The sequence below is a fragment of the Myxine glutinosa genome, chromosome 5 (genome assembly GCF_964187855.1).
Source record: "Myxine glutinosa chromosome 5, kmMyxGlut1.1, whole genome shotgun sequence".
Classification (NCBI taxonomy): domain Eukaryota; kingdom Metazoa; phylum Chordata; class Myxini; order Myxiniformes; family Myxinidae; genus Myxine; species Myxine glutinosa.
In genome coordinates, this window is record NC_136265.1 from 72,514,816 (window position 1) to 72,537,832 (window position 23,017).

The 23,017-nt window shown below is 49.6% G+C and overlaps 1 protein-coding gene across 1 annotated transcript in view; it reads right to left on the reverse strand.

Moving 5' to 3' along the window:
- The window catches only part of LOC137427450 (fibrocystin-L-like), a 186,226-nt gene that overhangs the window by 79,336 nt on the left and 83,873 nt on the right, over positions 1 to 23,017 (reverse strand). Inside the window, exon 11 of the mRNA XM_068116962.2 lies at positions 1,346 to 1,467. Within this exon, the coding sequence (XP_067973063.2) occupies positions 1,346 to 1,467 (122 nt within the window). The remainder of the gene's footprint in view (positions 1 to 1,345; positions 1,468 to 23,017) is intronic.

Sequence of the window (23,017 nt, forward strand, 5' to 3'; positions counted from 1 at the left end):
ACGACGGTTGGACCGACCGGCTGCCGTAGGTCCTTTTGGGCCTCCGCACGGCCCCCAAGGAGGACCTCCGGGCGTCCGCCGCCGAGCTCGTCTACGGCCAGCCGCTCCGCGTCCCGGGTCGAGTTCGTGCCCGATGCTACCAGTCCCTGGTCCGCCGCACACCAGCGCTCGGACCTCCAGGAGGCCGCCCGACGATTTGCCCCCGTGCCAACGTCCCGCCACGGTGGCCCCCAGTCCTACGTCCCCCCGGCGCTTCGCACAGCGGAGTACGTCTTTGTGCGTCATGACGCGCACCGGGGGCCACTCCGGCCGCCGTACGACGGGCCCTTCCGGGTCCTGCGACGGGGCGACAAGTCCTTCGTCGTCGACGTCCGGATCTCTGTGGACCGCCTCAAACCGGCGCACATGGACGTCGACCGACCACCACGGTTGGCCCTTCCTCCGCGGCGAGGCCGCCCCCCGTCCACAGTTCCCCCCGCTCGACCACCCACCACCAGATCAGACCCCCCCCCCCCCCCACGACCCTCCAGGGGTCGCTTCGGCTGGGTCATCCGGACCCCCCTTAAATTGACCCTGCCGGTGCAGGTCGATTCTGGAGGGGCGTGTGTCGCAGTTCCCGCTGAATGTACACAATCGCCTTGCACCTGCCAGGACGCTGCCAGGGCGCGATCGCCATGCCGGGCTCGTCCGGACGGGCCCAGACGCACCTCTTCTGGGCATGCCCGGACTCGCTGTGCCCGGGCACGCCCGAACCTCCCGGGCACGCCCGGTCTCGTCTTTCCCGGGCATGCCCGCTCTCGCCTTTCCAGGGCTCGCCCAGAGCGCCCGGGCACGCCCAGCCTCGACTTGCCAGGCCGCGTCCAGGACGCCCGGGCATGTCCAGACTCGCCTTTCCAGGGCTCACCCAGAGCGTCCGGGCATGCCCGCTCTCGCCTTTCCAGGGCTCGCCCAGAGCGCTCGGGCACGCCCAGCCTCGACTTGCCAGGCCGCGTCCAGGACGCCCGGGCATGTCCAGACTCACCTTTCCAGGACTCGCCCTTGACACCCGGGCATGCCCGGTCTCGGTTTTCCCGGGCAAACGCCCCGGCATAAATGTGTATATATATTGCTGCCCGATAAATGGGCTTTTCAGAATACCTGAGCTGTTTTGTTTCAATAAAGCAACTCGGACGAATTCCGTCTTTGGTCGCGTCAATTCTTTCGACTCACGTTGGAGCGCAGCTCCTTCACCATCATGGAATCATAATAAATAGATGTCCCTTTAATCATACACCAGAATGCACTCCCAACTACTGCTACTATATCCTTGAATTATCCACAATTGTCTTTGTTCAATTATATCCACCTTGATGGTGATGTGCTCAGCTGTGAGGACGATGTTCGTCTTGTTTGGGTCCAATGCAAGAACCCCATGAACCACGATATCCTTGAGAGCTGGCGTGGATTCATCAACCAGGAGCCAAACATCTATAAAACATGGAAAAAAAGGATGCGAGGGAGCTAAGGGATTGATTTTCGAACGAGTACATCAGAGACTTTGCAGTTTGTTCATTGGTAGACAAATCAAGAAGTTGTTGTTGTGTTGCCCCAGTCAGTTCTGGTTGAACAGACCAGCAGCACGGAGATGGCCAATCGATCTCACAGGAGCGACCCAGAGATCCCTCACATCCAAGATGTTGTGCTTTTGACTAAGTGAAGCCAGGACCACGCAAGTCTTCCATGATATGTTTTATTGTGTGTGGCAGTGGTTGTAGGTGTCATCAGTGGTGTTGTGGAGTCTACGTTTGTAGTGTAAAAGTTGTGGGTGGTGTTCACAGTGAAGGTGTGAAAGGTGAACATGAACACGATCACCGAATCGGGCAGTTTAATGAATTCCTTGACTTTGCGCATCACTTACTGAACGTTTTGTTTCTGCAGTATTTCGTTTTTTCTTGTTTTTTTTTTGTATACAGGATCGAGGCTCGTGAAAGAGCTAACATTTATCACACAAAAAATCAAACAGACACACAAAACATATAAATAAGGGGAGCGGTAGACAAGATAGGGAGCGAAGGGGGAGCACACAAACACAACATTTGGGAGCAGGGACATCGGGAGATCTGTGGGAGGGAGAGGGCTTGGGGAGGGGAGGCGTGGGAAGGGGGTTGAAGTATAAAACACAAGGACACTGCAAGCACTTCCAGGAAAGAAGTTGGTATTTCAAAAAAGTGGATCTGGGGTGAAATTGTGTTCATGTTTGTTTGTGTTTGTGTTTGTGTTCATGTTTATGTTGTTAGTTTGGAGTTTGTGTTCATGTTTACAAATGTTCACAAATAAAAGGGCACCCTACATCTGGCAAATAAAATACATTTACTTCTTCATGCAGTTGTATGAATCAAATTGGCGCCGCTTTAACTTAACTTTTCTCGAGCATTACTTGGTTCCTCCTCAGAATACAAGGGTAGTCCAGCATGCACATGAGATTTTTTGAATGCCCCTTATTTTGTATTGTTTGGCATTTTCTACAGGCTCTGGAATGTCCCTTCTTTTCTAAACTTTGCCACATGGCACATACCCTTACATAAAGGGGCCTTTTCTATGCCCCTGGCATTTTACCCAGTAATGTTCACAAACGTTCATAAATTTCACAAATTTTCATAAATTTGCATAAATTTCATAAATTTTCATAAATTTGGTCTTTTCGAAGCTGTTCCATGCGCTCACGCTTTCGAAGCTAAGTGATCTTTCACATTTGTGTTTTTGGCGTATCTTTATCTTTCTTTCGGTGTATGTACCTATTGGGGTGACTTTAATAGGTTTCTCGGTGTTGGTTTTTCATACCTGTTGTTATATATTTATGTGAATGTATGTGAATTACCATTCAGGTCTTTGCTTATCCATGCGTAGTTGATTAAGGGTTGTTGTGGTTGGAGGGTCAGGAGCCCTTCTGAAAAAGTGTCCGGAAACGGAAGTGACCGGAAACGGAAGAGGAAAAGACACGAGGAAAAAAGGACGAGTATTCTTCTTCCTCGCCCGATCCGACGAAAGTGGGGATTGATTGAGCCGTGTGGAAAAGCGGCGTTCCCGAGCCTGTCTGGCGAGAGGAGTTACCGGGACGGATACCTGCCCGGTGGACGTCAAACTGTCGTGTGGCCGTGCACCGACCCAGCGTTGGGCGCCGTTCGCGACACCGTCTAAAAAGACGCGTACGGGTCGCCCGTTGGGGCCTAACACGCCTTGCAAGCGGCGTGGGGTTTGGCTTGCTTTCCCGTACCCGCTTCGCGTGGCCACGAGGGGCTGCAGCCGGGGTGCCTGGTAGTGGTACGATACCTGCCCGGTGGAAACACGTCCACCCGGGGTTCGTTCAGCCGCCCGAGTGCGGCGACGCCGACCATCATCTTGGTCAGGAGGGGCCCAGAGACATTGTGCGGGACCGAGACCAAAAGGGGGTCGTGAGTACTCACCGGGACACACATATATAAGATGGCCATCTTAATCATAGGGAATTGATTGTGGATAGGGAATTGTTGATGGTTGTGTATTGTTGATTGCTCGGGGAAAATCTCCGTGGTTGTGTCATTGAAATTGTATGGTATCCTTACCATTGAAATATATCCTTGAACATCAGTTGTCTCTTGGGTGAAATTCATATGGATTGCGTGGCGAAAGCGCATATATAATACAGCTTTCTGGCGAAGTTCCGCTCACGGTCCGGGGGTCACCGAGACCAGGTATTCACCGAGGGGACCACGTAACAGAATTGGGGGCTCGTCCAAATTACGATTTGCGGTTTCGCAATTGGGTCTACGTCCGGGATTTAAAATTGTATAACATAATAAAATAATAGTTTTTTATTAATTAAAATTAATTAATTAATTATTAATTGGTAATTTTTTTTTGAGAAATTGGGGTAAAGTCTTGGATGAAGGTTAACAGGTGTTAACGATAGGCACCATGGCGTTTGTGGCACAGAACTTTGTGGTAACCCCGAGTGAGGCACAGTTCCGAGCGTTGCTAAAGTCGGACCTCTTGAAATTGGCCAAACATTTTAACTTGGAGGTCCGAACTAATTTGAGGAAGGCAGAGTTGCAGGCCACGGTGATACAATCTATGGTGGGATTAGGAACATGGGACGAGTTAGCCTGGGAGTGGCTACCCGAAGAACCAGAAGATGTTGAGCTCCGGAAACTGGAGTTGCAATTACGGAGCCAGGAACGGATTAAAGAAGAAGAAAGGAAAGCAGAAAAGGAAAGAGCAGAAGAAGAAAGGAAAGCAGAAAAGGAAAGATCAGAAGAGGAAAGGAAAGCAGAAGAGAGGAGAGAAGAGAAGCAAGCAGAGGAAAGGAGAGTGGAACGAGAACTCCAGGAAAGGTTAAAAGAAGAAGAAAGGAAAGCAGAAGCGAGGAGAGAAGAGAAACAAGCAGAGGAAAGGAGAGTGGAACGAGAACTCCAGGAAAGGTTAAAAGAAGAAGAAAGGAAAGCAGAAGCGAGGAGAGAAGAGAAACAAGCAGAGGAAAGGAGAGTGGAACGAGAACTCCAGGAAAGGTTAGAAGGGAGAAAAGCAGAGGAGAGGAGAGCTGCAAGGGACCTCGAAGCAGAGGAGAGAAAAGCGGAAAGGGAATTAAAGGAACGTGACATGGAGCTTCAGCAAGAAATCAAATTCAAGGAGCTGGAGTTAATGAGAGAACGGGGAGAGGCACCACCCTTGCTGACGGGGTCGACACCTAACCAGAAAACCTGGGATGTGGGCAGACATGTGAGGCTGGTTCCACCGTTCAGTGAAAAGGAAGTCGCGAAATTTTTCCCACACTTTGAGAAAGTGGCTCGACAATTAAACTGGCCGGAGGAGGCCTGGACCATACTCGTGCAAAGTGTGCTGGTGGGGAAAGCTCAGGAAATTTATTCGGCGCTACCAATGGACCAGTGTGCAGATTATGAGGTACTGAAGAAGCACATCCTCAAGGCCTATGAGTTGGTTCCGGAAGCTTACAGGCAAAAATTCAGGAATGCCAGGAAGAGGGAGAGTGAGACCCATGTGGAGTTTGCCAGAGTGAAAGAAAACATGTTTGATCGGTGGTGTGAGTCAAAAGGAGTCGGGAAAGACTTCGAAACATTGCGGGACTTGATCCTGGTGGAGGAATTCCAGCAGTGTGTCCACGAGGACATCAAAGTGTACCTGCAGGAAAAGAAAGTACCAAAGTTGTGGGACGCAGCCACCATGGCAGATGATTATGCCTTAACCCACCGAATAGGGGTCCACGAACCTAACTCCTCGCCTAGATCTCCGCAGGGGAGGTGGGGAACAGCAGGTGCGGAGAACGACCATACATGGCGGCGGCCTCGAGATGATTATGGGGACAACTATGATACCCCACCTGTTCGAAATCAGAGGGATGCGGGCCCAAGACAAACTTATAGTTCGGGGGGCCCGAGGCAGACCACGAGTTTTTCCTCCGGGCCTACTTGCGCTTTTTGCAAGAAACCTGGACACTTGATGTCCAGTTGTTACCGCATGAAAAGCGAAGACCCAGAGCGGAGTCCGGCTACTACGACTCCAAACGCAATGGCCATTGTGAGAAATCGCCATCAAAAGGGTTACCAACCATTTATTTCCGAGGGGTTTGTGTCACGGGATGGAGCCTCGACTAACCGGAAACCGGTTAGGATATTGAGGGACACAGGGGCACATCAATCTTTAATGCTTGAAGGCATTTTGCCATGGTCCGAGGAGACGGCAACGGGGGATAGTGTTCGTTTACAGGGGATCGGGGGCGGTGTTAGTGCTCCCCTTCATGTCATCCATTTGGAGTCCGATTTGGTGTCAGGACCGGTCACCGTCGGTTTACAAGCCACGCTTCCTGTAGAGGGTGTATCTGTGGTTATCGGGAATGATTTGGCCGGGGGTCAAGTTTATGGTAACCTGAGGGTTGGTAAAGAGCCCAGCAGGGAAAATAACGCCACACCAGCTCGGGATGGCGACAAAAGTGCCAAGTTATTTGTAGGGGGACTGAACTTCAAAACAGAGGAAGAAGTTCTGACCTCTGTCTTCAACAGATATGGGCCGCTGGTGGAAGTGCGGTTGGTAAGAGACTGGGAAACGCAACAGTCAAGAGGGTTCGGCTTTGTCACGTTTGCCAGCACAAAAGACGCCAGAGAGGCAGAGAAGAATTGGAATGGCAAGGATTTGGAGGGTCGGACCATAACAGTAGGGAAGGCATTTCGTAGACGTCGAGAGGTCTACAGGAGAGGACAACTGGGCGGTAGTTTTGGTGGTGGCCGCAATCAATATTATTATGGAGGCTCCCTGAGTTACGGCCGCTCCCGAAGGAAGGATTGGCAAAGTAGTGGCCGAGAAGGAGACCGCTATTCATGGGACTACAGGGACAAGTGGTCCCACCCTAAGTATTAGGGAAGTTCTGAGAAGTTGAAGCACTGAATGCGGCGGAGCCGCCGAGCCAAGATTCCTACACGGATTAACCGTGAACGCCGTTCCTAAAGGCGTCCATGTAGTGAACTTTCATGCACGGACTAACCGTGAACTCCACGTTCCTAAAGGCATCCATGTAGTGAATACTCGGCCTGGCCTCCCGGAAAAAGTGCTATCGAGTGGCTTAACTTTGGATCTTTGATCAACCCCTTAACCTTCATTCACAAGAAACTGACGGTCAAAGTCAGAGGGTCATGAGATGGAGTTTGATTTGGCAGGGACAATGTCGTTGCTGGTGCTTAGTCCAGAGTGAGTAATCTGGAGGGGTTGTGGTGAAATTTTGGTTGCTTTATTTTTAAGTGATAACTGTGCCCGGGGGGAACTGATAATGTGGGGGGGTTGAGTTATCTGGTTTGTTTCTCCAAATTGGCCGGCAAAGAAAGTTTTCGCTGGGTTCAAACTTTCTTTCTTGAAGGGGGGGAGTGTTACATATGTATGTGAATGTATGTGAATTACCATTCAGGTCTTTGCTTATCCATGCGTAGTTGATTAAGGGTTGTTGTGGTTGGAGGGTCAGGAGCCCTTCTGAAAAAGTGTCCGGAAACGGAAGTGACCGGAAACGGAAGAGGAAAAGACACGAGGAAAAAAGGACGAGTATTCTTCTTCCTCGCCCGACCCGACGAAAGTGGGGATTGATTGAGCCGTGTGGAAAAGCGGCGTTCCCGAGCCTGTCTGGCGAGAGGAGTTACCGGGACGGATACCTGCCCGGTGGACGTCAAACTGTCGTGTGGCCGTGCTCCGACCCAGCGTTGGGCGCCGTTCGCGACACCGTCTAAAAAGACGCGTACGGGTCGCCCGTTGGGGCCTAACACGCCTTGCAAGCGGCGTGGGGTTTGGCTTGCTTTCCCGTACCCGCTTCGCGTGGCCACGAGGGGCTGCACTACCGGGGTGCCTGGTAGTGGTACGATACCTGCCCGGTGGAAACACGTCCACCCGGGGTTCGTTCAGCCGCCCGAGTGCGGCGACGCCGACCATCATCTTGGTCAGGAGGGGCCCAGAGACATTGTGCGGGACCGAGACCAAAAGGGGGTCGTGAGTACTCACCGGGACACACATATATAAGATGGCCATCTTAATCATAGGGAATTGATTGTGGATAGGGAATTGTTGATGGTTGTGTATTGTTGATTGCTCGGGGAAAATCTCCGTGGTTGTGTCATTGAAATTGTATGGTATCCTTACCATTGAAATATATCCTTGAACATCAGTTGTCTCTTGGGTGAAATTCATATGGATTGCGTGGCGAAAGCGCATATATAATACAGCTTTCTGGCGAAGTTCCGCTCACGGTCCGGGGGTCACCGAGACCAGGTATTCACCGAGGGGACCACGTAACAGAATGTACAGAATCGTCGGTTTTTTTCGTATCGTGTATTCTGAGGCCTAGTGTAGTGCTAGTAGTAGTAGGCTACCGTGTCCTCAGACCTTGGCTTGAGGCTTTTGTTTTTTGTCTCAGCGGTTCTTCGATCGCGCTGCAACTACTGTCGGTCTCTGTTTTTCATGGTCTTTTCACCCATACTCCCTTGTTTTAAAATCTCAAAAAAAAAACCAAAATTTTTTTTTCCTTCCCTGTTCTTATCCGCTTGTACGTTCTTATTTGTTCTTTCGTTCTTCGTTCTTTTGCTCTTTCGTTCTTCGTTATTTGTTCTTTCGTTCTTTGACCACGTTGTTCGAGATCACGTGATCAAGTTGTTAATACATGTTTCATCTGTCCCCTGAAGAACTTTATTATTATGTCATATTCTATAACACTTTTTTCTACTTCTTCTATAAAAGGATGCTTTCGACTTGCTCACCAATTCTATTCATTTAAAAAAAAAATTCCATCTCTTACAGTGCATCTTTCATTCATTCCCTAAACTCTCCAGAACTCCACCCATCCTTCAGCGTCCTCAAACGTATTTTTGACTCGAATGTCTCAAGAAACTCATTTTGCAATAAATGTTCGTTTCCCATAAATCGTACACTTTTCAAAATCCAATCTCACCCCTCCCCTCCAAATCTTCCCCATCACCCATCTCTGTCAAATCTTCCCCCTTGCCCCTCCCCCCCAAATCTTCCCAAACACCCATCCCTTTCAAATCTCCCCCCCTGCCCCTTCCCTCCTAAACTCCCCCCACACCCCTCCCCTCCGAGACTCTCCCTCACTCCTCCCCTCCGAGACTCCCCTCTCACCCCTCCTCCTCAAAGCGCCCTCCCGCTTCTTCCCTCTTCCAACTTTCACCTTCATCTTCCTCAACCTTCTGCCTCACTCTTCCCCCTCCTCAAATAACACCTCACTGCGCCTCACCCAAACACCATCAAACCTTTTGTCCGCCCCATTCTTCTCTTTCTCCAAGCTATTCTGTAATCTCTGACACACCTGCAACAGCTTTCCCTACCTCTTCCTCCTCTTCCACATCCTGCCCTACCGCTCCCCCCCCCCCCCCTGTTCTGTATCCGATGCTCCCCCTTCCTCTTCCTTAACAGTATGGACCTCAAACATCCGGGGCCTCCGCTCAAACTTAACTGATCTCTCCATACAGGTTGCTTCTGACAAACCAGACGTGATCTGCTTAACAGAAACCTTCCTCCTTCATGATGTCTCTGATTCCTTGGTATCTCTCCCAGGTTACTCCCTCCTCCGGTATGATAGACCTGAGCCTCGTTCTGGAGGTGGGGTTGCTATCTTTATAAAAAACTCTCTTCGTCACTCGCCCTGCACTGCCCTCTCTCCACCTCACCCCCAGGAATACCTTTGGCTACGGCTTCCCCTTCGCTCCCACCTTTTGTTCATATGCGTGTTGTACCGTCCACCAAACAGTGATGACTCCATCTACATCTCGCTGTCTGATAATATGGACCAACTTCTATCTACCCATCCCAACTCTCTCTTCCTCATATGTGGTGATTTCAACTGTCACCATGCCAGTTGGCTGGGGGTGGGTACCTCTCTCACCAGCCATGGCTCTTCAGCAAAGGACTTCTGTGACTCACTGGGACTGACACAATCTGTCAATTTCCCAACCCGGATCTCAGTCAACGGAGAATCTTCTCTTCTGGACTTGGTTATGACTAACTTCCCTGAAAATGTCTGCAGCTCTTCTTCTGCTCCAATCGGCTCTTCTGATCATGTGCTTGTTAAAGTGGACATCTCTCTGACCATTTTCAGAGAGCCTCCTCAGCGTCGACGAGTCTGGCATTTCCCTCAGGCCAACTGGCACGGTCTTCAAGCAGCCATCAATCATCTGGACTGGTCTCCCATCTCTACTGCCTCTGACATCAACTCATACTGGGAATTCTTCCAAAGTAAATTGCTCTCTCTCATGCACAGTTTTATCCATTCTCGTCTTCAGTTGTCATACCCTTCCTCCCGTCCATGGTACACGGAATCTTGTGGTGAGGCTATTGCCCAGAAACAACTTGCTTTCGTCTCCTGGAAAGCAAATCCAACGGAAGGAAATCTCATTTCCTTTCACAAAGCCCGAAACAAGTGTGTGTCCACCCTCAGGAGAGCCAGGAAACAATATCTCTCCGTCCTCAGGACCGAACTCTCTTATCTGTCTCCCTCTTCCAAATCCTGGTGGCGTCTGGTAAAATCTGTTTCTGGTGTTTGTTCCCCCTCCATCCCCTCCCTCACCTTAAATGGCCACACGGCTGACTCCGCACGTGAAAAAGCCGAATGCCTCAACTCTGTGTTTGCCTCTAAATCTTGTGTCCCAAACCCATCCCTCTCTGTACCCACCGTACCCAGTCGTACCCAGCTGCTCCTGGACTCTGTGTCCTTTCCTCCTGACAAGGTGGAAAAGTGTCTGTCAACCCTCGACTCTGATTCTGCAACTGGACCTGACGGCATCAGCCCACGGGTCCTAAAATCATGTTCTTCCGCTCTTTCACTCCCTCTCTCTGTTCTCTTCACCCTCTCTTTTGCTCAAGGTCATCTTCCATCTGCTTGGAAATCTGCCAACATCACCGCTTTGCACAAAAAAGGTGCAAAAACAGATCCCAGCAACTACAGACCAATCAGCCTTCTCCCAATTATCAGCAAGGTCATGGAATCCATCATTGCTTCAGATATGAAATCTTTCCTCTTCTCCAATGGCTTGATCTCTGATCATCAATTTGGTTTCAGACCTGGACACTCCACTCTGGACATGCTGCTTCTGCTTTCTCAACAATGGATGGAGGTCCTCAATGCCAAACAGGAAATTAGAGCAGTCTCCCTTGACATATCACGTGCCTTCGATACAGTCTGGCACCCCGCTCTGCTCACCAAACTCTCCTCTTTTGGTATCCATGGAAATCTCCACGCATGGCTGGCGGACTTCCTCTCTAGTCGTAGTCAACGTGTGGCCCTGAATAGGTTTCTCTCATCTCCTCTTCCTGTTCAGGCTGGAGTTCCCCAAGGCAGTGTTCTGGGCCCTGTGCTTTTTCTGGTCTTCATCAATGATCTCTCTGACTCTCTTGAAAATCCTCTCTATCTCTTTGCTGACGACTCTACTCTCTGTCGCTCCATTCTTCATCCCTCAGATCGGCAGTCTGCAGCCTCCTCACTCTCTGCAGACCTTGACAAAATCACAGACTGGGCAAACAAGTGGAACATGTCTTTCAATCCTGACAAATCTCACACTCTTACGATGTCTCTCCGAAAAGACCGACTGGACAACCCTCCCATCCACTTTCTGAATAATCCTCTCCAAGAAGTTCTGTCACTCAAGCTTCTGGGTCTCACTATCTGCCATGATCTTTCCTGGAAAAACCACATTTCAAATCTGGCCTCCAAAGCCAGTCGCCGACTGGGCATCCTCCGTCGTGCGAAGTCCTTCCTTGGCACACCTGAGCTCCTCACCACATACAAGGCTTTCATCCGCAGCTCAATGGAATACTGCTCTCCCCTCTGGGCTGGTGCTCCTGCCTCACACCTAGCTCGCCTTCGCGCTGTTGAAACCAAAGCATTCAGAATCATTGGAATCTCCCGCGATGAAGCTAACTCCAAGGGCCTCTCACTCACTCACCACAGGCAGGTTGGTGGTCTTTCCGTCTTCTACCGACTCCTCTCTGGCCTTGCCCCCCCAGCTCTCTCTGGGCTCTGTCCCGCAAATATTCCTACAGGTCGCACAAGATCTGCCTGCAACCCTCTTTTGGTTAAACTGCCAAAATCAAGACTCTCTGCTCACTTTCACTCCTTCATTCCTCTTTTCTCCCGCCTCTGGAACAAACTCCCTCACTCTCTTCAATCCCACTCCACCCTCCAAGTCTTTAAAACAGCTGTTCACCACCATCTTATCTTCCCTCATCCAAAACCTTGATCTTTTCTACCCCCGCTAATTTCACCCCAATTCCCCTTTTTGAAATACAAACTTCTGTCCTGGAAGTCCTTGGTGTCCTTGTGCTTTATACTTCTCCATCCCCCCCCCCCCCCTTCCCATGCCTCCTCCCCCCGGGCCCTCTCCCTTCCACACATCTCCCTGCTCTCGGATGTTGTGTTTGTGTGCTTCCCCTTTTCTCCCCATCTTGTCTTCCGCTCCCTCTTTTTGTGTATTTTGTTTGTCTGGTCGATTTGTTTGTGAAGTAAATGTTAGCTCTTTCACGAGCCTCGATTCAGTATACAAAAAAAAAAAAAAAAAAAAAAAAAATGTTCACAAATCAAAGGAGGAGCAAAGCACCCCTTCCTTTATAATATGAAAATACGCATTGCGTACAGTGAGAGCTTCGTCCACAATGGTCAGTCGATCGAGTACGCAGCCCTCGCAAACATCTGTAGGCCTAGGCCTAGCTATGCTAGGTTGTTTGATCTTGGGCTTAGAATTATAAATGAAGTCGGTGTAGCTGGCGGAAAACTGAAGTCGGTGTAGATGGCGGAAAACTGAAATCGGTGTACCTGGCTTAAATGAAGTCGGTGTAGCTGGCGGAAAACTAAAGTCGGTGTAGCTGGTGGAAAACTGAAGCCGGTGTAGCTGGCGTAAATGATGAGCAGTTTCGAATTCAAAATCCGTTCTGTACAGTACTGTATTGTAATTTATTGATTTTAATCACCAGGTGAAAATAATTTATTGGTCACGCCAGACCAAAGCAAGATCACGTGAGCAAGATGGCAGATCATGGAAGGGATAAGATGGCGGATCATGGAAGGGACATTTGAAATGACAACATTAAATTTTGTTCCCAAGGGAATGGGGAATGACAGTGAAATTTTGAATGGATTTACATATACATGCAATTGCCATAGAGGTTCGCTTACGAAGCTCTCTATAAGGGATCGTTTCTCTGCATGCAGCTTTAACATGGGGACTGAAAATACGTTTCTCGGCTTCTAATGGACGAAATTGCCTGCAAATTTCCGAAGTAAATACTTTGTACGACGAGGTAATATGTTCCAAATTTCGGCAACGTCCGTTTATACATTCTTGAGTTTTATTTAGAAAACCCTCAAAATCACGTTGGTGTCTGTCTGTCCATCCGTACAAAATGTGTTGGTGCTCATATCTCAAGGACATTCAAGCTAGCTGAAACTTGGAACATACATCGTCCAATAGGTCTAGTTAATGGCTTTTGAAACAAATTCCACCTAAGTGCCATAGCTTTTGCTTTAACATTAAATGATATGTAAATATACGTATATATACATATATATTGTTGTGGATATGAGAATTGTGTTTTTTTATTGTGTAGTACATTGTAAAATATCACCCTCCTTCCTCCAGTTGTGTATAAAGGTCAAAAGGGCGCCCCTTAATTAGGTCATATACAATCACGTTAGCCAATCATAGATTTCCTGCTTGTTGGTAGTTATTTCCTTATTCTGTGTATTAGGTTAAGGCTTTGTCTTCCATTAATGAATACTCCATTGCACCGAATTCAAATAGATAGATCCCCTTTCATTTTCATTCCCAAAGCCCCATTCCCAAAGCCTCTATTGCCAACTGCATTCGCCGCCATTGCCCATGTGCTCCAACTCGGAGAAAAAGGGCGTGGCCCGCACACCATCATCAAGAGGTGGAGCCAAGAAGCCCCTACGACCAACCAAGAATGAGTGGGTATGGCTCAAGAGGGCGGGGTTATAAAACCCGTTGCATCAGCCCCCACCGAGAGTTGTGCTAGAGACGGCAGATGAGTCGAGACGAGCCCTCGGAGAGAGAAGGGAGACGCGTCCTGAGGTGAGCCAGAGAAGCAGCTTTGGCTCCACCAGCAGTTTTGGCTCCACCAGCAGTTTTGGCTCCACCAGCAGTTTTGGCTTCACCAGCAGTTTTGGCTCCACCAGCAGCTTTGGCTCCACAAGCAGCGTTGACTCCACCAGGCAGCGTGGGCTCCACCAGGCAGCTTCGACCCGTTACCCCACGGGAGCCAGATTGCGGTGGCATCGGTGGCCGTCGAGGTCCAGCCCGACGTCCCGTGCGGGATCAAGCTCCAGCCAGCTCCGTGCCTTCCTCCCCTCCTCTGCCGTCCCAAACCATTCCAGTCCTTCCATTCCTGCCTGCAAATTCCCCATTCGTGTGAGTCCGTCTTTGTTTGTTCTGTCCTGGGTATTAATTAAGACTGCATAGGTAAGCTAAGTTTCACTGTGTCCTTCTGGTCCGTCCCTCTTTCTGCCTTTATTTTATTATCCTTCCTTCTCCTTGGTTTCTTTTGGTTGTAAATAGTAATAATAAATCATATTCGTATTTCCTACCTCTTGTCTTATTCTTCTTCACATCCGTCATCTTTGTCTTCTCCAAATTGAATACCTGCGGCACGATTTGGCCAACGTTCAGAATCGGGTCTAGTCTTTGTTAACGGTTCGGGCCGCGGCCGCCATCCGCTCGGCAATCCATTAACATCTTATCCGCGGTCGCGAACGAAGCTGCTCACCGGCCTTTCCGGAGGTCGCGGTGCAGCTTCAGGGACCACGTCGGTCAGTGACAAGCGAGGGGACTAATCCCCCCTCAAAGGGGAACCATAGGCCAACGTCGGGTTCCGTAACAATTGGTGTCTGGGACTGAGATACGGATTCGAGGCCCGAACCAAACTTTTAAACATCTAAAAAAAAAATTGGTCAAAATTTGGAGCGGCCGAGATTGCAATAACATCTAAATTTAAGTCGTGCCATGGATAGTCAAGATGATCGGATGCCGGTGGGGGAAATAGAAGAGGGGGTAGAATCGACCCAGGACCCCAGGGAAGAAGTGGGGAAAATGGAGGAGGAGAGCAAAGAAGGTGCGGTCGTGGGGGTTACAGGCACACGAAATGGCGGCCTCCCGTACGTGACGGCGATAGCCAGTCCCGCAGTGCCAATGGACTTTTGCCTATTTATGACGCATTTCATGGCATCTATGAAGGGTGACAGTAGGGGATTGGATGCAATGATGGCTACCCAGGGAATCGACATGAAAAAAAGGAGGAAGGAAGCAAGGGACAACCCGGAGGGATATCGGGAGCGAATAAACGACAGCATAAAAAAAATGGGGGAGATCGTAGACGGCATGGGAGGCGGGAGAGGCACATCGGTGCACAGCGAGGTAAAGCAGGTCAAGAAGCGCTGGTGGAGCGAAGCGGAGAAAAGCGCGGGTAAAATGACGGGGATAGAGATCACGACCCGGGGTGTGGGGCAGCCGGCGACCGCTGAGGTAGAAGAGGGAATTTTATTAAAGCCAGCGGTCGTCGTGGGGAATAAAGAAAAATAAATAATGGGTATAGTTAAAATTGAAGAGACGACGGAGGTAGCCCAGGAATCGGAGGAAGGAATGGAAACTATACAAAGTCCGTGCTCACATCACGATGCTGTGCTTGCTAATCCTTATAAAGATTTGCAGGTGTTGGTGCAGGGAGGAAGAAGAACCCCGAAGGTGAGACGGGCTGCATGTGGTGCCGGGAGATTTTGTAAGAGGGGGTTTGGCGCGAAGAGAATTGTCGCGCGATTGGGGTCCATATGGCACCCGGGCGTTGGTGAAGGGTCCCGTGTGAGTGGAAATGGCGCGCGTGTGAGGAAAAAGTGTGTGTCGGCGAGTAGGTGTGTTATAAAGTGTGGGAGTGAAAACGAGTGCGAGCGAGAATGCACGTCGGGGTGTACGGAGTGTGACACGAGGAGTGAGTTGGTGGTGGAGCAGGTGCGAGGATGCACATATGGGATGAACGGCGAGGGTGTGCGAGAAAGCGCACCTGAGTTGGTTGTGGCGCGAGTGCGAGGGAGCACATCGGAGCGCGGTAGTGGGTGGATGCAAGAGTGCACGCCCATGGTGAGTGGTACGGAGTACGTACCGAGTGAGGAGATTGCGCGGGAGGTGTGGGTGTAACAGGGAGTGCGTTGGTGGAATGGACGGAGTGTGTGGAATGTACGGACGGCGTTGGAACGCCGGGCTTTGTGAGTGTGAAACGGGTCGCGTGGTGTGAGCATGCAAGTGAAGCATCGACGTTGACTGGGTTAGCAGCTAGGACGACGGATAGCGGGCGCTCGGTGCACGGGGCACGCTTTGTTGGATGCGAAGCCTCACGCGGATCGATGCTGCGTCGCCCCGCTTCGGAGCATCGCGCACGATTCGGGCCTGGCCCCGCCCCGCACGGTCGAGTCCGGGCCTTGTCGGGCGAAGCGACCGGTCCGGTTCAAGGGCGAGTAGGAGGAAGCGGTACGGTGCCCCCTGGTGGGGGCGGGGTTCCGACCGGGCGAGATCGAGCCATTGGGCCCGGGACCGCAAGGTGCCGCGCCGAGATGGTGCGTGGAATCTCGGCCCGACCAAACCACCTCCCTTGAACTGAAAGCCGGACGGATTCAACCTGCAGGCGACCAAACCACCCGCGTTCATTGCTCGGCTTTGCGAAGCCGAGCTTTGAGAATGAATTGGCGCACCGAGAGGCTCCAGTGAGTAGACTGATGAGGATAGTGTTTTTGATCCGAAATTTAGAAAAGTGAATAGAATTGGCAGATAATTGGCAAATTTTTTGATTGATTGCAATTGGATGAGCAAAATTTATAGTGAGAGATGCCCGATGTGGTGGGGTGGCAACTCTGCCATCCCTCACAGCGGGGGCAAAGGAGCACTAGTCTTATGGGGTTTGGCATTGAATACTAGCCCGGGAGGGTTAGGATATCGTGTGTAGGGACTTAGAGATTGACCATAGGTAACAGTAAGGTTTAGGTAGCAACATTGAACCGGTAGTGGGGACATAGAGAGGGTAGTTGGATTATAATGACGAGGGAGCGCAATAGTTTAAAGGGGCGACTGGGAAGCGCAAGTTCCAGAGGGGAGTAGTTAGATGAGATGATGCCGTGTGTGTGAGGATCGAAAGTGTATTGAGCAGGGTATGAGTAAATGATTGTGATTGTGAGTTGTATTGAGATTGCACAGGTGTGCAACTGAACAGGTGTATGGAGCAGTGTATGAGGGAGTGATGGTGATGTGTGTTTTGTTGACCCAAATGGTCCAGGGAGGAAGGAGGGTGCAGGTGGCACCAGGTGTAATTGCACAGGTGTGCAACTACAGGAGGTATGGAGAATGGTTGTGTGGAATACATGGAGTGTGGAATATATGGAGTATGGAATGGATGGTCGTGGAGTGAGTATGGTGGAAACTTTGGAGTGGAGTGGATGGTGCGAAGGTGTGGATGGGGGAAAGGAGGATGGACCCCATCACGAATACCCGGGGAGGGTAGTTTAAGAGTTAGGTAGAGGGTCTAGGTAAATTGTGGTTGGATATTGGCATCTGTGGTGCGTGTGGAAGAATGGAGTTTGGATGGGTGCAATAGTGTTGTGGAAATGGCTGGGCGTGTAGCCTATTAGTATGTGTCGTTGATTGGGCACTCCACCACGGTGAGGATGTCGGCCAGGTGAGGCCGCAGGTGGGCTCTGGGAGCCGGTAGAGTTGTTGTGGATGGGGCCCGAGGATCCGGAGGACGGACCCGGGTAGCCCAGTGCCAGAGGGCACCAAGGGGTGACAGAGCCAGGAGGGGCCTTCCCCAATTAGATAGGTTAGGGTGAGGAGCTAGGTAAGCTCGGGTGGCAACTACAGTGGTGGAGGTGTGCAGGTGGGTAGCCCTGCTGGGAGAGCTACATGACTCAGCCCAGAAATTGTGCAAGGGCACCGGGAGATGAATCGGGGGAGTGAGACCCCAAATTGATAAGCACCACAGTTTAGGTCAATGGGAATTGGTTTTTAGAACCCATAGTGTAAGTTGGCCAATGGATTGGCAAGGAAAGACCCCGGGTAGTGTAAAGTGTGTTAAAGTCATTTAGGAAGTAGTTAGGATTAACAATCTCCTCGCACCATCTACATCCACTCACCTGAGGTGACAAAGCTCCACACCATGCCGGGGTTTGTTGGTTTTTATTATTTTTGTTGTGCAAATGTCTGGAATGTGAGACGCATCATGACGTGGGTGTGACATTGTGCTGTTGTTCCATCTCTCCCTCCTTATGAGGATTGATGATGAATTGGTGATGGCAAATTTTGGTTAGAGGGATTGTGGGGACGAATTTGGTATAGGGGAAATATGGGGAAGACGAGACATTAGTGACGAATTGTAATGTGTAGATTTTGTACATATGGGGTAAGGGCAAGGGTAGTGTAGGTCACAGGTGGGGGGGCATACGGTAGGGACGAGCTTTCTCACTTCGCTCTCCGTACGCACCTCGTTTTGCATTGCCTTATTGATGTGTACCCTTGTGACCTTACCCCTCATTCACCTGTCTTCCCCCCCCCCCCCCCCTTGTCTCCCACACGAGGACTGTGCGCCACTGGGCGCCGAGGGGAGCGTGCGGGAGTCCGCCATTGTGCGCCCGAAACTCCCGGAACCAGCTGTCTGCATCGATGCACCACCTTATGGACCACATGTCTGTGGCTGAGCACCACTGGTGGACCCCATGGGTTGGGGCATGGCCCCTCTGCTGGAACCGGCCATGAAGGCCCGAGATCTTGCTGGCGGACCTGGGTCACAGGGCACCTATGCCATACAGGTGAACCACATGTAGTCGGCCCTGTGGGCCATAAATAAATAAAAATGGACACGTTTTGTGCAAGTTTTATGTCCAAATAGGCCGCCAGCAAAGAAGATGACAACAACTGGAAAAACGACACTAGCCAGCAGAGGGAGCCGAAGAGCAAGAGACCACCAGCAGGGTTTGTTTGGTTATTTTTATTATTGAACTGTGGTGACTGTGCACCGATTGGTGCTTGATGGTGTTTTTGGTGCGTTTTTGGGTGCTTCATGGTGCGTCGATGCAGAACAGACTGCCTCCCCACCAAAATAACAATCACAGGTCCTGGGTTGCCATTGTAAATAAAAATAGCGTCGTTGTAAATAATGCGCCCCCACCGTAAGTGTTTTAGTTTGAAGACAATTCCGCAATTCGGTTAGCTGTGGGCATAAATCTGTTAGGCAGGGTGCAATGGAGCAGCGGGACATATTTATTTGTGTTTTAAAACTGTCACACTAAGGGTCAGGTTAAATGTAGAGGGAACTACACCTACGTGCCACCCTAAAAGTAAAGGTAATAGGCCCGGGACGTGCCTAAGAGGAGGAGGGTGCAGTGTTGTGGATATGAGAATTGTGTTTTTTTTATTGTGTAGTACATTGTAAAATATCACCCTCCTTCCTCCAGTTGTGTATAAAGGTCAAAAGGGCATCCCTTAATAAGGTCATATACAATCACGTTAGCCAATCATAGATATCCTGCTTGTTGGTAGTTATTTCCTTATTCTGTGTATTAGGTTAAGGCTTTGTCTTCCATTAATTAATACTCCATTGCACCGAATTCAAATAGATAGATCCCCTTTCATTTTCATTCCGAAAGCCCCATTCCCAAAGCCTCTATTGCCAACTGCATTCGCCACCATTGCCCATGTGCTCCAACTCGGAGAAGAAGGGCGTGGCCCGCACACCATAATCAAGAGGTGGAGCCAAGAAGCCCCTACGACCAACCAAGAATGAGTGGGTATGGCTCAAGAGGGCGGGGTTATAAAACCCGTTGCATCAGCCCCCACCGAGAGTTGTGCTAGAGACGGCAGATGAGTCGAGACGAGCCCTCGGAGAGAGAAGGGAGACGCGTCCTGAGGTGAGCCAGAGAAGCAGCTTTGGCTCCACCAGCAGTTTTGGCTCCACCAGCAGTTTTGGCTCCACCAGCAGTTTTGGCTCCACCAGCAGTTTTGGCTCCACCAGCAGTTTTGGCTCCACCAGCAGCTTTGGCTCCACAAGCAGCGTTGACTCCACCAGGCAGCGTGGGCTCCACCAGGCAGCTTCGACCCGTTACCCCGCGGGAGCCAGATTGCGGTGGCATCGGTGGCCGTCGAGGTCCAGCCCGACGTCCCGTGCGGGATCAAGCTCCAGCCAGCTCCGTGCCTTCCTCCCCTCCTCTGCCGTCCCAAACCATTCCAGTCCTTCCATTCCTGCCTGCAAATTCCCCATTCATGTGAGTCCGTCTTTGTTTGTTCTGTCCTGGGTATTAATTAAGACTGCATAGGTAAGCTAAATTTCACTGTGTCCTTCTGGTCCGTCCCTCTTTCTGCCTTTATTTTATTATCCTTCCTTCTCCTTGGTTTCTTTTGGTTGTAAATAGTAATAATAAATCATATTCGTATTTCCTACCTCTTGTCTTCTTCTTCTTCACATCCGTCGTCTTTGTCTTTTCCAAATTGAATACCTGCGGCACGATTTGGCCAACGCTCAGAATCGGGCCTAGTCTTTGTTAACTGTTCGGGCCATGGCCGCCATCCGCTCGGCAATCCATTAACATCTTATCCGCGGTCGCGAACGAAGCTGCTCACCGGCCTTTCCGGAGGTGCAGCTTCAGGGACCACGTCGGTCAGTGACAAGCGAGGGGACTAATCCCCCCTCAAAGGGGAACCATAGGCCGACGTTGGGTTCCGTAACAATATATACACATTTTATACCTCTTTACAAATATTATTACACAAATCTAATGTGCTGGCTCAATGGCCTAATGGCTAAAGTATCAAGTCCCCAAGCTGGGCATTATGGGTTCGAATCCCGTCTGGGTTGAAGATTTTTTTCCCCTTAATTTTTCAAGTCCTTTATATCATCTTCAATAAAGTATTGTATGATGAACAAATGCATTTTGTTCGGATTTAAAATGTATGCTGTGAAAAATGCCAGGGGCATAGAAAAGGCCCATCATGTAAAGGTATGTGCCATGTGGCAAAGTATAGAAAAGAAGGGACATTCCATAGCTTGTAGATAATGCCAAACAATACAAAATAAGGGGCATTCAAAAAAGATCATGTGCATTGTGGACTACCCTTGTGTCCTGTGGAGGAACCAAGTAATGCTCTAGAAAAGTTCATATCAAGGGGTACCAATTTGATTCATACAGCTGCATGAAGAAGTAAATGTATTTTATTTGCCAGATGTAGGGCGCCCCTATGTTGGGTCTTCTGGTCTTAAGGGTCTTGGGGTAATTAAAGGGTCATCAAAGGTCTGAGGGGCCTCAGCAGTCTAAACGTAATTAATCGGGTTAATTAAGAGGGTGTTAATTTTATTTGAAGAAGAAGAAGACGTTTGCATCGCATATAAACAAACATACATAACGACATAACCATATACGTTTGCTCTATTATAATGAATATGATATGATATGAATAAGGCTTAGGATATTGTGTCATCCCTTGGACACGATCAATGGACTCCCCAATATTGGCTGTGTTCACGGTTTAAATTACGCTGAGGTAATGTGGAGGTGTTTCATGGCTATGAAAAAGGCTTACGATATAGTGTTATGTACCCAGAGGTAAAATGTCAAGTGTACCCAGAGGTAAAATGTCAAGTGTACTGTTACGTGGTCCCCTCGGTGACTACCTGGTCTCGGTGACCCCCGGACCGTGAGAGGACCTTCGCCAGCAAGTAGTATTATATATATGCGCTTTCGCAACACAATCCCTAGGAATTCCACCCAAGAGAAACTGATGTGCAATGATATATTTCCAGGGTAAGGATATCATACGATTTCAATGATACAATCACGGATATTCCCCGAGCAATCAACAACAAACAACCATCAACAATTCCCAACCCACAATCAATTCCCTATATGATTAAGATGGCCATCTTATATATATATGTGTGTCCACTTCTGTACTCACGACCCCCTTTTGGTCTCTGCCCCTCACAATGTCTCTGGGCCCCTCCCGACCGAGATGCTGGTCGGCGTCGCCGCACTCGGGCGGTTGAACGAACCCCGGGTGGACGTGTTTCCACCGGGCAGGTATCGTACCAGGCACCGCGGCTGCAGCCCCTCGTGGCCACGCGAAGCGGGCACGGCAAAGCAAGCCAAAAGCCCCACGCCGCTTGCAAGGCGTGTTAGGCCCCAACGGGCGACCCGTACGCGTCTGTTTAGACGGTGCCGCGAACGGTGCCAGACGCGGGGTCGATGCACGGCCCCACGTCAACTTGACGTCTCCACCGGGTAGGTACACGTCCCGGTAACTCCTCTCGCCAGACGGGCTTCGGAACGCCGCTTTTCCACGCGGCGCAAGGTCGATCCCACCTTTCGTCGGAGCGGGGCGAGGAAGAAGAATAATCGTCGCTTTTCTTCCTCGTGTCTTTTTCTTCTTCCGTTTCCGGTCACTTCCGTTTCCAGACACTTTTTCAGAAGGGCTCCTGACCCTCCAACCACAACAACCCTTAATCTACTTCACATGGATAAGCAAAGACCTGAATGGTAAGTCACATACATTCACATAAATATGTAACAGTACCCAGAGGTAAAATGTCAAGTGTACCCAGAGGTAAAATGTCAAGTGTACCCCGAAGTGATGTGAACGGAGTCGGCAAGCACGTGTCATGAGTTATCCTGGGTGTCATGAGTTATCCACCGATTGCGTTTCACGTCACAACCAGTAAGGTCGAAATAAAACGAAATGTATCCAGAGGTGTGGGAAAAATAACATTAGGCGGGAGACCAAACCTGAAAATACTGGAGACCAAAGCTGAAATTGGAAAAACAATATAGCCTCTTTTACTCCAGGGGGTCCCAGGATTACCCACCCAAATATCGTTGCGATTGTTTCAGCCGTTTTTGCGGTACCTGGGAACGGACGGACAGACAGACAGACAGACAGACAGATGGACATTTGGTGAATTATAGTAAGATGTTCACAAATCTCACAAATATTCAGAAATGTTCACAAATATCACAAATGTTCACAAATCTCACAAATGTTAACAAATTACGTAAATCTCACAAATATTCAGAAATGTTCACAAATTTTCACAAATTTCAGAAATGTTCAAAATTTCTCACAAACGTTCAGAAATGTTCACAAATATTCACAAATTTTCAGAAATTTCACAAATCTCACAAATTTTCACAAATGTTCACAAATGTACACAAATTTTCACAAACTCCGCAAATGTTCACAAACTCCACAAATGCTCACAAATTTCACAAATGTTCACAAAGTTTCACAAATGTTCACGAATGTGCAAACAGTTTCACAAATATCACAAATGTTCACAAATATCACAAATGTTCACAAACGGCCACTAATTTCACCAACGTTCACAAATGTGCAGAAATTTTCACAAATATTCACAAATTTTCAGAAATTTCACAAATCTCACAAATTTTCACAAATGTGCACAAATTTTCACA